At 40.9% G+C, this 15,452-nt stretch overlaps 1 protein-coding gene across 1 annotated transcript; it reads left to right on the top strand.

Annotated features, from left to right (window-relative positions):
* The first annotated feature begins 10,848 nt into the window (after positions 1–10,848).
* On the top strand, positions 10,849–14,583 carry LOC129407653 (uncharacterized protein K02A2.6-like). The gene is made up of 2 exons (XM_055149294.1): positions 10,849–11,005; positions 11,921–14,583. Exons 1-2 carry the CDS (start codon positions 10,849–10,851, stop codon positions 14,581–14,583), a joined length of 2,820 nt encoding a protein of 939 aa, XP_055005269.1.
* Positions 14,584–15,452: the final 869 nt, after the last annotated feature.

The raw sequence follows: 15,452 nt of genomic DNA, 5'->3' as shown, positions 1-15,452 counted from the left end.
CACTTTTTGGGGGGAAATTAATTTTATAAAATCAGAGACCAGGAACCGACATTTCATCTTGAAAGGCAAGTTCTAGTAAAAACAATAGAACAGAGAACAACAGACTGTTAACGTCACAGTTCTTCAGATAACTATAGTATAAACAACAGGACAGAACAAGTTTAAAATCCATCTCACTCCAAATCACGAAATCCATTGAATTCTTCATCCTTGGTGTCACTTCTGAGCAACTACACGACCTCTGGAGGTAAACTGAGCACTGCTTCCTCTTCTGTGTAGCTGTCGTCAGACTCAGAATCAGTTCCAGTTAGAATTATTCTGGCCTTTTTTGAATCCAGACAGGATGGTTTCGGTGTCACTGAAGTCCAGGCTTTGCTGATCCATCCAGTGACTTCCAGGAAAGTTGCATGGTGCACCCTCCTGGTTATCCTGAAGCTGTGTTCTCCATCCTCGCTTTCTGCCAGTCCCTCACAAGTTTCTCACTCACTTCAAACTTTCTTTCTGCTGCTCGATTAAAATATAAATATCGACTAAATATTTCACTATACAGTAGGACAGTGTTTTTGTTTTGTTTTTGTGTGCAGGAGGCATGTGCAGTAAAGTGCAAAGTGACAATGACACTGGCGCACAAGCCTAGAGCGCCCTCTCTCAACTGTCAGTGTGAACATTTTAATATATAAGTAGCACTGGAGTATAAGTCGCAGGAAACACCCAAACCATGAAAAAAGTGCGACTTACAGTCCGAAATATACAGTAATATAGGACCTTTAAAATAAGTTTTAAAAATGACTTCAGCTGTTAAAGATGATTTATTTTACTTCTTTGGGGTTTTAACTGCTAATATATTACATATTTAGATCACCATGTTACCTTTTGTTGTTTTCAAAATGCAATATTCTCTGGAAACAATGTATTCATGTACTGTAGTTTCACTTTTGTTTTTGAGACTCTGAGTTCCCCTTACCTTTGCTCCCTGCGTTGAACCTCTCCCCTTTCAGAGCACTATCACAACACAATCAGAGTGCACCCCGCTAATTAAACTACTGCACATTGCATCAGATTTGTGAAGTTGTGTACACTTTTATATCATTCATTTGTATATTTATGGAGAATTTTTATAGAAGGATAAGCTCCCGAACAATGTTTCACTCTTGATTTTTCTTTTATTATTACAACGTTTCAGTCCCTCAGACCTTCCTCAGGTACCTGGAACTGAGGAAGGTCTGAGGCTCCTCCAACACACCTGTCGCCCGGTCAAGTGTGCAGAGTCTAAACAGAAGCAAGTGGAGAATTTTGATAGAAAATAAAAAAGAAAACAAATCCTTACTATGAGTGGGGTCACCTCTCCACAGATCTGACCTGTAACTTGGCCTGGAGGCAGCTTGTCCCCATAGTGAAAGGAAAATTTAAGCCGTAGTGTGGTACATTTCAGACAAGCACTTCACTTGACTAGATAGAAACAACATTATATTATAAAAATAGCTTTAAGGTGCATTGAGTAACTTATGTTGGAGGGTCCGTTAAATACGGAAGCCCTGAGAGGCAAGTTTTTTTGTTTGTTTTTTTGCATCAGCTCAAAACAACAACCAACACACACAAAAAAAAAGAGTTGTTGGTGCAAAAAAAAAAAAAAAAAAAATCTTAAGAAATAGAGCCCAAATGACCTGCCTCTTTTTTTTTTTTTTTTTTTTCTCTTGCCTCTCAGGGCTTCCATAGTTAAATTCATTTTTCGATGGACATGTTATTGCTTTGTCTGAATGTTTAACAGTATGGTATTAAACCTTTCTATCTCCATGGAGACCAAACCAGACCAAGTTACAGGTCAGAGCTGTGGAAAGGCAGTCCTGCTCACAGTCAGAATGCCTGTTTTCTAGGTATTTTTAAGCTATAAAACCACCTGTAATTGAATAAATGTAACGTAGAGCTGTTTAATGTCATACTGTGGGACATTCTAGGCAGAGCAATAACATCGCCATAGAAACAAGCAGAAAGTTACAAAGTCCACCTTCAATATATGCCCTTTAAACTACACACAGAATGTCATCCCACTGAGCCTTTTTTTTATTCCAAGAGCCATGTTTTTATTGAAATGATCCGTCTGTTTCTCCCCCTGAGTTAGAGTAAAGTCAATGACCCCTCCTCCAGCTCGACAGATGACATGACTCTACAGGACATAAGTTTAAGCCACACATCATTTTTTACAGTGCGGACCCATTAAAGTGGAAGTAAAGAGGCATTAAATCCACTGTATTTGCACGGGCTGTCACTGGAGGGGAGGGCATCCATCATGAAGAGCACTGCGCCCCCTCCAGACACCACAATATTACAGTTAGTTTGAGCAGCTCGGGCTTTTTTTCTGTCATTTTCCGTCTTTCAATTTATTTCAGCTGATGACATTTTTTGATTCAAAGCCGCTGTACATGATTTTACGGACTTAAAAATGTGAAAAACAGACTTAGATCATTTTAAATTTGCAGTGGTTCAAAGTTATCCCTCACTTACCTTATGCTTTCTGAACATTTTATTTTTATGGTGAGTTTATAAGCGCTTTTCAAACTCCAGAAGACCAGAGTGGAATTTTGTGGTGATGTTAAAGCTAAAAACAACTAGCATGCTAACAGCACAGTTCCTGGTTCTTATACACCTGCTATATAGTTACAATCAGCAGAGGTGGGGAGTTGCATATCGTGACTTGGACTTGAGTCAAACTTGAGTCACTATTTTTAGGACTTGAGACTTGACTTGACTTGGACTTGAAGGTCAGAGACTTGAGACTTGACTTAGATTTGAACCCTGTGACTTGAGAAGACTTGATGTTTCTCCTAAAAATATATATATGTTTTTAGAAAATACTTTTTTTACAGTTGATACATGTGGCACTTAATTTTACAGCAACAAACTGGAGCATGTCCCTCCCACTTCTGTTTGTTACTTTGGATGTAACTGAAGTACTGTGATGTGGTATCCTCAAAAGTACTACAGTAATGTACAGTAATATACAGAACAATACAGTATAATACAGTAAAACAGAAGGACCTATATAGAAGATGATCCTTTCATTTCAGTGCAGACTGCACGACAAAATAACTGTTATTAAGCACTTTTAAATCTTAATACTATTTTCACTGTAATGATTCACACTAAGATCTTGTTACGACATTTAAAAAGGACAAATTCACATTTTTACAGCTCTTATATAAACACTCATATATAAATATACCATGACTTTTCAGGTACAGTTTAGTTTAAAAGTCATATAAATTGCAAAAATCTAAGCTATATTTGGTACTTTTTTGGTTTAAAGACTTGAAATGACTTGAAGCTCAAAGTAGACGACTTGAACTTGCCTGTCTTTGACTTGGGACTTGACTTGGACTTGAGGTCAAAGACTCGATACTTACTTGAGACTTGCAAAACAACAACTTGGTTCCACCTCTGATAATCGGTGACACACGTGGATCATTATGGTATAAATCAATCATATTATTACAATATTGATCTAAAACAACTTCATTAATATAACAGGTTTGCTGACTTCCGTGTTAGAAAACTGCAGTGCCCAGTGGGAGCCGCCGTCGCTGTAAATGTCATCACGACAAAGAGACAACTCCTATTAGTGGTTTTCATATTCTACAATGTGATGTTGTTTTACTCTCAGATTGGGACAAGAGGCAGGTTTTCCATTTAATATCAGTGAGTGCTGATACATGCACATACGCATCCCAGTTTTAGCCATATCCCAGTTATGGCAGTATTCTGGATACTGCGTATACTGTACATGCCACAGTATCCCTGTTACTATCGGAATATACCAGCTACAGTATCCCGGTTTCTCATAACTGGGATACTGCATTATTCGGGATACATGCACCATGACAAAACCGGAATACTGAAACCAGGATACTGAAACCGGGATACATGCACCATGACAAAACTGGGATACTCAAAAATACCATCATAACGGGGATACTGATGTGCATGTATATGTACTCATTGTATTTAGTCATGAAATATCCAGAAAGTTTATGCACAAATCTTTAATGTAATATTTTCTATCGGTGACTAAACCCATGAACTGCTATATTACAACAAAAGCCCACATTTTATAACAGCATTAACTTTTTTTACATTCATTTTTTATTTTTATTTTTTCATTTGTATCAAAATGACTACACAGTGCTATTAAATCCATGAGTATCTTCGATTAAGAAAATAAAACTGGAGAATAAAGTAAGCAGAGAGCAGTGGGTGTGTCCCTGTCAACCCGTGTATCACTGAAAACCGGGGATGATCGGCAATGACGTCTTGGAAAAAAGTGGCTGAAGATTACTCAGACATGAATCACTCCAAATAAAACTTCGAGAGGGTAAATGAGAAGAAGAAACAACTATAACATGATTAAAAGCTCTGAAAAGTGGAATAGGTCTGCTTTAAAAATAGAATCTCTAAACCATTCAGAAAGATTTTGAAATGGATTATCCTTGGTTCTTATAAATAAACAAAGCACTCAACCTCAAATCATGAATCATCTTTAGCTGAATAGGACAAACTTTTTTTTTCAGGTAAACGGGTCTAAAATTATTGTGTCCTTTCTCATTTAAAGGTGCACTTTGTAACATTTCTGATGAGGGGTCTGCCACATTATAAATTCATCTTATGCAGATTAATGTATGTAATCATGTTTCTACAGTGAAGGACAGAGCGGAGGGCGGAGAGGGCGGAGAGGGCGGAGAGGGCGGAGAGGGCGGAGAGGGCGGGATGACCAGGACCTCTCTCTCGCCATCTCTCCTTCTCTTTCTCTCTCTCTCTCTCCTTGTCTCTCTCTCTGTCTCTACTCTCCTTCTCTTTGTTTCTCTCTCTCCTTCCTTCTTTTACTCTCTGTCTCTCTCTCCCTATCTCCCTCTCTTTCTCTACTTCCCTCTTTCTCTCTCTCTCTTTCTGTCTTTCTCTGTTTCTCTCTCTCCCTCCTTCTCTCTCTCTCTGACTCTCTCTCTCTGTTTCTCTCTCTCATTTCTTCTCTCTCTCTCCATCTCTGTCTCTCTCTCTCTACTTCCCTCTTTTTCTCTCACTCTCTCTGTCTCTCTCTTTTTCTCTGTGTTTCTCTCTCTCTCCTTCCTTCTTTTACTCTATCTCTCCCTCTCTTTCTCTCTCTCTCTTTCTCTTTCTCTGTTTCTCTCTCTCCTCCCTTCTTTTCTCTCTGTTTCTCTCTCTCTCCTTCTCTTTCTCTATTTCCCTCTTTCTCTCTCTCTCTTTTTGTCTTTCTCTGTTTCTCTCTCTCCGTCCTTCGCTATCTCTCTCTATCTATCTCTCTCTCTGACTCTCTCTCTGTTTCTCTCTCTTCTCCCTTCTTTTTCTCTGTCTCTCTCTCTCTCTACTTCCCTCTTTCTCTCTCTCTCTTTCTGTCTTTCTCTGTTTCTCTCTCTCCCTCCTCTGTCTCTCTCTGACTCTCTCTCTCTCTTCTCCCCTCTCTCTGTGTTTCTCTCTCCTTCCTTCTCTCTCTTTCCCTTTCTCTTTCTCTCTCCTTCTCTTTCTCTACTTCCCTCTCTCTCTCTCTCTCTCTTGTCTCTCTCTCTCTCTCTCTCTCTCTCTCTCTCTCTCTCTCTCTCTCTCTCTCTCCCTCTCAGTTTCTCTCTCTCCTTCCCCTCTCTCTGTGTTTCTTTCTCTCCTTCCTTCTTTCTCTCTCTGTCTTCTTTCTTTTCTCTTTCTCCTTCCCTCTCTCTCTGAGTTTGTCTCTCCCTCTCTGTTTCTTTCTCCTTCCCTTTCTCTGTCTGTTTCTCTCTCTGTCACTCTCTCTGTTTCTGTCTCTCCTTCCTTCGCTCTCTGTCTCTCACTGTCGCTGTTTCTCTCTCTCCTTCCCCCTCCCTGTGTTTTTCTCTCTCCTTCCCTCTCTCTCTCCATCTATTTCCCTCTATCTTTTTATCTATTTCTTTCTCTCCCTCTTGCTATATGCTGTATATCTCCAGCTCTGCCACTTTTCTCTCTCTCTCCTTTCTCAATCTCTTTGCCTAGATCCCTCTCACTCGCTCTCTCTCTTTTCACTCTCTCCTTCCATCTTTCTCTGCCTCTCTCTTTCTGCCTGTCGCCCCCTCTCTCTCTCCATCTGTCTTTCTCTCTCAATGTGTTAGTTCGGTGTCTCTCTCTCTCTAACTCTCTGTCTTTCTCCCCTTTCCTTTCCCCCCTCTCCCTCTCTCCCCCACGCCCCTCTCTTTTTCTCTCTGACACAAATGACCTTTTCTCATCAGTCCGTCCTGATTACATCGTGACGCAGGCTCCGCCCACAAACGCCGCCACTGTTATTACGAGGAGACGTCAGTTAACCGAGCGGACGGGTGACATTTTCAGACTTCATTTCACCTCCGACTCTTTGTTATCATGTTATTGGGTCAATTAGAGATATTCAAGATGTTGGATGCACAAATCTATGTAAAGCATTGTGAAAAATTAAAACCGTTGCCGTGGCAATTGACAATTTAAACCAAAATATGAAATAATTTAATATAATCCTTCATACGTCCATGTACAATTTATATTTTTTGAATTGTGAGAAGTTCTCCAAATGGCAAAAAAAACGTTGTAACGTTGTACCTTTATATGATTTCTTGGTAACACTTTATAATAGGGTTAGGGTTACACCTTATTTAGCCTTAATAAAGCATGAACAAAGACTTAATTAATAATGATTCACGCTTAGTAACTACTTAATTACTAACTGAATTAGTACTTAAGTTGCACTTAATTCACCTGTGCTGTAAATAGTTACTCAGTTCTTCTTAATTACTCATGAAATAACCATTTGCATGTTGACAAATGCATATTTAAGTTCACATTTGAACATTTATTAATGATTAATAAGCTATGAGAGAATGATTTACTAATAATGCAATGCAATGATCATTCAGGCAGCTGTTATCTGTTAGTTAAATCTTTCTGAGAGCTTTTCTAAAGTGAAGACTAATTATACTTTATTAAACATTTGTTAAGGTTGGTCAAATTCCAAGAAACAATAATGATTACTAGTAAATCATTCTCTCATGGCTTAAATAATCATTAATAAATGCTCAATTGACTTAAGCACACACAAATGGTTAGTTCATGAGTCATTAAGTAAGAAATACTTATGAGTTACTATTTACAGCACAGGTGAATTAAGTGCACCTTAAGTGCTCATTCAGGTAGTAATTAAGTACTTACTAAGCGTGAATCATTATTAATTAAGGATGCTTATTAAGGCTAAATAAGATTACTGTTACATTTCTCTTGTCATTAAAGAAGCCCTACGTAATTTTTCCAGTAGAGGGTCCACCACCTCCGTGTCGCCATGGAGATGTATTTTTCTTTGCTTTGAATGTTCCCGCATAAATACGAACATTTCAAATTGAATACATGAAAGATAAATCAGTTTAATGCCATAAAAGACAATTGTACCCCTATCACTGTGAAAAGTGAACTCGTCCCATGTTCGGCTATCTCCAGGTGCTCAATGTGCTCCATGTTCTGTTCTAATTGGCGAGTCTGAACATAGCCTAAAGGACACGACTCAGTGGATTATATGTGTTCTTTCTGTGACAGAGGGGTGTTCTGCTGATGGTGAGTCTGTTCTGTGCTATCGGGTTGGAGATGGTTCATGTTAAACTTTTCAGAGATTATACATCTGCAGGTCATACACATAGACTGTATATATGAATAGACATATTCTAGCCTCCTAGCGTTTTGGCGGTGAATTACTTTGTGCTGCATAGACCTACGTCAGTGTATCATCGTTTTCAGGCCTTTACATGGTGCCGGATCAGAATTTGTGGGAGCTGGTGGCACCAGATTGTTCCGTCTCTGGAGCCATTTTCCATCAGATTAGCGTGGACGAACACTGCATCCGCAAAGAAAACGACTGGAATACGTAGTGTGGACGGGGCCTTGAACATTTGCTCTCGTATGAAGGCGAGAGTGTGATTTGTCCACGTTTGGTAGTGGTTCTGTGGAGTGGGGGGACGCAAAATATTTTCCTCTTCCTAGGGGATGACAGAAAATAATTGAGAAGCACTGCTTTAACACTACACTGAAAAAGGGAAAAAAAACACACAAAAACATACCAGATAACAGAAATAAGGAGTATTTAAAATGTACTGTGTAATCTTTTTGGTTTGGGTCCGTCACCTGCTTGTTTCTATGACATTAAACAGCTCTACATTACATTTATTCAATTACAGGTGTTTTTATAGCTCAAGAAAACCTAAACATGCATCCGTGAAGATAAATAGTTTTAATGCCATACTGTGAAACATTCCAGACAAAGCAATAACATCTCCATGGAGAAAAGCGTCTGACGAACCCTCCACCAGAAAAGTTACATAAGTATTCCTAATCTACCGTCCTGTCATTATTATAGCTGGAGTTAAATTATACTGTCAGACTTGCCTTTTCAAACTCCTCTCTCCTTGTAATATTCAAGAACATGCTTTAATGGATTTTAATTAAGTGCTGTGCCATATTTTAATTGCTCTATTGTAAAGAGTCCTTGGGCGTTTGTCTGTGGAAAAATGCAATAATGTACACCGCGGAATCATCGAGACACAAACATACTGTATAATTTTACATACAATCTCCACTGTGTACTGTCTGTGTTAAATTATGAAGTGTTTTTTTTAAGTGTTTAAGTGTTTGTTTGGGTTTGTTTGTTTAGTTTTTTTGTTTTGCTTTGACTGCATGTTCCGCAGTATGGCACAGTATGCTGTAAAATTCAGCAACAACTGAAAAAAATCTAAAAACATTGTCTTCAAAGTCTTCTCAAGTCACAGAGCTGAAGTCCAAGTCGAGTCCCAGTTCACTGATCTTCAAGTCCAAGTCGAGTGCCAAGTCTTAGTCCATTTTATCAAGTCAAGTCTCAAGTCTTAAAAATAGTGACACAAGTCTGACTCAAGTTCAAGTCATGATTTTTAAATCCACACCTCTGACAAATAGTGCGATAATTTGTTCTCCATTTCAGTGTAAAGAAGCTAACATCACATGAACACAAACAAAACCAGAACTTTGACATTAATAAAAGAAAAACAAAAACAAGCTAAACAGCTAAACATATCTCAAATATTTAAGAGCTGAATTTATTAAATCACAGTTGTTTGTGTATGTCATACTCAAATAAACCTTGAAAAATACATTCTTAACATGAGCAGGATCTCCTTTCCATAGATCTCCCTGTAACCTGCACTCTAGAGCACCTATAGAGGCTTTGCACCGTCACGTGACCCCTATAGCAACGGTACCTACGCCGCCATGACACCGGGCACACTCTGTCATTGACTTCAGCAGCATCGGAGAAACATGGGCAGGTTTTGTTGTGTATTTGGTTGTTTTAGACGCTCTTAATGGGATGAAATGAATCATTTCTTCACTGTTCCTCTGGAAATTACTCATCAGGAGCTCAAACAAGGGAATTATCAAAAAAAAGATGCGGATTATGGCTAGCAAAAATAAACCACAAAGAGATTTCCTATTGTACCATCAAGACACCCGAAGTTTCATCAAGGTATTTGCTATTTAAATAGTTTCAGAGCTTATTTAATGAAAGAAGCACATTTACTGAACTAAAATTTCATTAATTTATCCAGGAAAACCCGCACTAGTTTACGATTCTACGAACCCAACAACGAACCCATTCAACATGGCGCACGAGTCGAAGAGTCTCTGAGCCGAACCTCGAAAGAATCGGCCATGAAAAGATCCTCGCGAACGTTAGAAAGATCCACTCGCAAAAAGCGATTAATTCTAGAAGACATAGTTGTGGATCAGCAAGGCAATGAAGAAAACATGGGTCCTACGATGAGTGACATGTTTATATGTGCGCTGGAAGATACAGTTTCTACTGCCACTCACACTGCAAATATATTTTTATTTTTTTTAGTTCAGTAAATGTGCTTCTCTCATTAAATAAGCTATGAAACCATTTAAATAGCAAATACCTTGATGAAAGTGACGTGAGGGGACCATAGGAAATCTCTTTGCGGTTTATGTTCTCTAGCCATAATTCCCTTTTTTTTTTTCTGATAATTCCCTTGTTTGAGCTCCTGATGAGTAATTTCCAGAGGAACAGTGAAGAAACGAATCGTTTTATCCCGTTAAGAGCATCAAGAAGAACCAAATACACAACAAAACCTGCCCATGTTTCTCCGATGCTGCTGAAGTCAATGACAGAGTGTTGCCCGGTGTCATGGCGTCGGTACCGTTGCTATAGGGGTCATGTGACGGTGCAAAGCCTCTATAAGTGACAATATGTAACTTTTTAGCCAAAAATAGACAGTCTTGGTTCATTTTGGTTCATTTTAATTGAAAAAAACTGAAAATGAACTGTCCTGGCTGTATGTGGCTTGCATTCCCACACACCAAACTCATATTTGGTCTGGAGAATAGTTGTTGTGTTGACAGATATGTAAATGTGATTACTATAGTGGTTAGTGTAATATTACTGAGATGTACGCCTCACCTGTAGAGGGCGACGTAACAGATAAGAAAGTTAATACCAGTGTAATGTAGCCATGTGGAAAAACGGATTGCTGCATTAAACGTTATTGAAGATTCATCTAGCCTTCGTTTTCTTCTACACCACCAACATAACAAATTGGCGACGAGGATGAGCGCGTCAGTACCGTGCCCACCGTTGTTTCTTCCACATGTTGGTGAGCCGCCTATTCCTTTTGCTACTTGGCGGAAAATGTTTGCTAACTACATGCTGGTTATAAACGCTACTGGAGATGCATGGCCAGACGCCAGAAAACGAGCTGTATTACTGCACTTCCTTGGCCCAGAAGGACAACGTCTTTTCTACACTTTACCGGACCAAGGTAAATGGCAACAGCGATGGCTGCGCTCGAAAAGCATTTCGTCCCGAAAGTCAATGTCGTAGCCTGCAGACACACATTCCGACAACGTGTTCAGCGTTCGGACGAGACGGCTACTCAGTACGTGGCTGCGCTAAGAGACTTGGCTGCATCATGTGAGTTTGGAGTGATGGAGGGTGAGATGATACGAGATCAGCTCATTTCAAATACACATCTCAGTGCTGTGCGAGATAAACTCCTCCTTGGACAAAGCGGTAACTATTGCTACACAAGTTGAGGCTGCGGTGAAAAACGCTACGCTGCTAACAGCTAACAGACAAGCACCCACGGCGCCAGTACAGGCAATCGGTGCATCCCGCTCAACTTTTCGAGGGAAAAGAGATTCATGTCCCACCAAATCCAGTGCTCATGACCGTAACAAGCAAGCTACAACGGCTAACAAGCAACAACGCAAATGCTTTAGATGTGGATCAAACAAACATATTGCCACTGACAGAAACTGTCCAGCTGCTTCAGTACAGTGTAATAACTGTGGGAAAAGAGGACATTTTGCCAAGGTATGCAGATCAGGTGCTAAATCTGTAAACCAAATACAAGAAATTGTCGTGCCTGAGTTAGCCATTCTTTGTGTTGATAATGTTAAGTTGGCAGCTGCAGCATTTGATAAGCTCACGTGCGCAGTCAATATTGAGGCACCAAAAGGGAACGAGCATCCAGTTGAACTAATAGTGGACACTGGAGTTTCTGTTTCCATCTTACCGGAGACACTGTACAAGAAACATTTTGCTAACTGCACACTCCAAGAGCCTCAAATCAAGCTAGTCACTTATTCCAAGGGTCACTTACCTGTCCTGGGCTGTCTCCATGCAGAAATTACGACTAAACGAGAAAAGACTGTGCCAGCAACTTTCTATATTGTGAAAGCTGGATCCCCCTTGCTGGGTTTGGACCTGATTAAAACCCTGGGGTCAACATCATTGATGGCAAAGTACTCCTTGACGTGGACAATGCAAACACACCATCTGCTGGTGAGCTTGGCACAGTGCACAACATTGACTATACTCTAACTCAAACACTTGGATGTGTCAAAGGATTCATTCACAAAGTGCAAGTCAACAACAAAATCAAACCAGTACGCCAGAAACTACGACGTCTACCGCTCAGCATACGTAAGGAAGTGTCAGCTGAACTGACTCGACTACTGCAAGCAGGCATCATTGAAAGAGTGGATGCTTCGGAGTGGGTGAGTCCTCTGGTTGTGGGAAGGAAACGCAGAGGGGGGCTACGCTTATGTGTTGACCTGCGTGAACCAAATAAAAGTGTCGTAATGGACTGTTACCCACTTCCTCATATGGAGGACCTCTTTGCAGAACTGTCTGGTGCCACTCACTACAGCCAGATCGACTTAAGCTCAGCATACCACCAGTTACCTCTGCACCCGGAAAGTCGCAAACTAACTGCTTTCATAACTCACGACGGCTTGTTCCAGTTCACACGTGTTCCATTTGGTCTTGCATCTGCACCATCTGCTTTCCAAAAGATGATGGAGACCATATTAAAGGACTTGCCAGGTGTACAGAACTACTTGGATGACATTGTTGTCTATGGAGCCTCAAAAGAAGAGCATGACCGTCATCTACAAGCAGTCCTCAAGCGCCTAAGTGAAGCTGGACTGCAGATCAACTTCGGGAAAAGTGCATTTGCCCAAACAGACATTACTTTCCTTGGCCATGTCATTTCCAAAGACGGCTTACGCCCTAGTTTGGATCATCTCACTGCTATCGCAGAAGCACCTCCACCGAAGGACATGCCAGCACTACGCTCCTTCCTGGGACTGACTTCATGGTTCAGCAAGTTTATTCCTAACTATGCTACACTAGTTGAACCCCTGCGCCAAAGACTCAAAACTAGTCCACAAGCTGAGTTGCACTGGGACAGGGAGGCAAATGAAAGCTTTATAAAACTGAAACAAATGCTCCTTGATAGTCCACCACTAGCCATTTATAACCCTAAACTGCCAACAGTAATCACAACAGATGCTTCTGACTATGGCTTGGGGGCTGTTCTTTCCCAGTTCCATTCAGACAATACAGAATGCATAGTGGCGTTTGCATCACGTACACTGACGCCCGCCGAAAGAAGATACTCCACTACAGAAAAGGAAGCCCTTGCCTGTGTGTGGGCTGTCGAGAGATGGAGAACATATGTCTGGGGGCGCAGATTCACACTTCGAACAGACCATCAGGCCCTGACTACACTTCTCAACACAAAAGGTATGAACAGAGCAGGGATGAGGATTGCAAGATGGTCAGCTAGGCTAATGTGCTTTCAGTATGACATTGAGTACCGACCAGGGAACCAAAATGTGCTGGCCGACTGTCTCTCACGTGTCCCTCTGGAGTCAACTTCACTGACTGAATCTGAACCAGACTTATATGTAGAAATAGCTGAAATCTCTTCATTGTTCTCTGCACTGCCTCTCTCTGACTTTAAAGCTGAATCTGAGGACTGTCCTGAACTTAAACTACTCAGGCAGGTCAGTCAGTCCAAGTGGCCTAAAACTAAAAAGTCTCTCCCCATTGAAATACAGCCATACTTTCTAGTGAGACACGAACTTGCAGTTGACTCCCCACTGGTATTTCGGGGCACACGTCTGGTTGTCCCTAAGTCACTCAGAGAGCGCATTGTGCACCTTGCACACGAGGGTCACCAAGGCATTGTGCGCACCAAGCAACGCCTCAGAGAACTTTACTGGTTTCCAAATATGGACTCTTTAGTTTACACTGTCCTCTCCTCATGCACAGTGTGTCAGTCATGTGATAAAACTGCCAAAGCATCACCTGCCCCTTTGCAGCCAGTAGAGTTCCCCGAAGGCCCCTTTCAACATGTGGCTGTGGACATTGTTGGTCCTTTTGAACGTGGGCCACAGGACTGCAGATTTGCTATCACTCTAGTAGACTACTTTAGCAAATGGCCAGAAGTAGCCTTCACCCCAAATGCAACTACAGCTACTGTCCTTACTTTTCTGTCAGCTGTTTTCTCTCGTGAAGGTAACCCCTGTGCTATAACAACTGATAATGGTCCACAGTTCACTTCTTGTGCTTTTGCAGACTTCCTGAAAGAAAGAGGAATTAAGCACATCAAAACAAGTGTGTACCACCCTCAAGCAAATGGGTGTGTCGAACGATTCAACAGAGTGCTCAAAGACTGTATCCAAGGAGCCCAGGCAGTTCATAAGCCATGGAAACCAACAGTGACTGCTATGCTCCAAAACTACAGGGCTACACCCCATGCTACAACCAATGAGTCTCCTTTCAAGCTCTTGCGAGGGAGACCTATGAGAACAAAACTCCACATACTGCCATATCATGACTGCACAGGACAGTATGGCCAAGTGAGATCCAGAGTGGCTCTGCAACAAGAGAAAAGTAAGCGTTACACTGACAAAAAAAGAGGTGCCAGAACTCCCACATTTGCAGTTGGAGACAAGGTGCGTATCTGCAAGCCTTTTCTTGTTGGGAAAGGAGAGAGACAGTACACTGACCCTGTGTCCATTCAACAACAAACTGGACACAGCACCTTCATCTTGAGTGACGGGAAAAGGTGGAATGCAACTCGCCTTTCTCTCTCTGCCCAGAGAGAGAGCAGTGGAACCTCATCAAGCTGGTACTGCTGGACAAGATACCAGCCAGACCGAGACTGGACCAAATCGTGCTGCTCCACAAAGAGAGCACAAACCACCCACATGGACTAAGGACTATGTAATGAAATAGCATAAAAGTCAAAGTAGCCAATAAAGCAAAACAGTTCTGATAATAGGTACTTTTGGTTAAAATGATAGGTACGTTTGGTTCAAATGGTTACTACATAAATTTGAGATTTACCACCAACTGCTGATTTTAAGTTAAAGTATTGTATGTATTTTATTTTGATAGGAATGCAACGCAGCTACAGAAAAGAAACAACTTCAGATTACTTTTATTTTTAAATCACTCTTTACTTGTTCTACAGTTCTAAAATCTTTATGAGTAATGGGGGAGATGTTGTGTTGACAGATATGTAAATGTGATTACTATAGTGGTTAGTGTAATATTACTGAGATGTACGCCTCACCTGTAGAGGGCGACGTAACAGATAAGAAAGTTAATACCAGTGTAATGTAGCCATGTGGAAAAACAGATTGCTGCATTAAACGGTATTGAAGATTCATCTAGCCTTCGTTTTCTTCTACACCACCAACATAACAATAGTGAATGTTCCAAAGTACTTTTATGGTTTAATTTTCCATGGACTTGAGCAGGTGACATATCAACTCCAGAAAGTGTCTTAAACTGTACCTTTTATTTTTGTGCTCTAAATGAGGCCACTGCTTATACCACAGTAAACTACACTATTAAATATAATTAAAGTAGTAACATGTTCATTTAATGCAGTGGTTCAGTCTGGTTCCTGTTGTTCCTACTTTTCTCACTGAACATGTGGTGAGTTTGGGCGTGTGCAGATTTTTCACAGATCTGAATTTTGTTGCACCTGTCGCAATAGCACACACACACACACACACACACACGCAGGCATCTGGTGTATCTGCAGATAACTGGGCAACCATACAAATCATGACGCAGC

Source organism: Boleophthalmus pectinirostris, unplaced genomic scaffold, assembly GCF_026225935.1.
Source record: "Boleophthalmus pectinirostris isolate CB_2022bp ecotype Guang Dong unplaced genomic scaffold, ASM2622593v1 HiC_scaffold_13, whole genome shotgun sequence".
NCBI classification, from domain to species: domain Eukaryota; kingdom Metazoa; phylum Chordata; class Actinopteri; order Gobiiformes; family Gobiidae; genus Boleophthalmus; species Boleophthalmus pectinirostris.
Note: the sequence above shows the minus strand (reverse complement) of the source record. Positions and strands in the feature narration are given on the sequence as shown.

Excerpts from the sequence above, each read along its gene's own strand:
- LOC129407653 (XM_055149294.1), top strand. The coding sequence starts at position 10,849 with ATGGCTGCGCTCGAAAAGCATTTCGTCCCGAAAGTCAATGTCGTAGCC. Across the intron at positions 11,006-11,920 it reads TGAGTTTGGAGTGATGGAGG|GATTCATTCACAAAGTGCAA; the intron begins GTGAGATGATAC and ends GATGTGTCAAAG.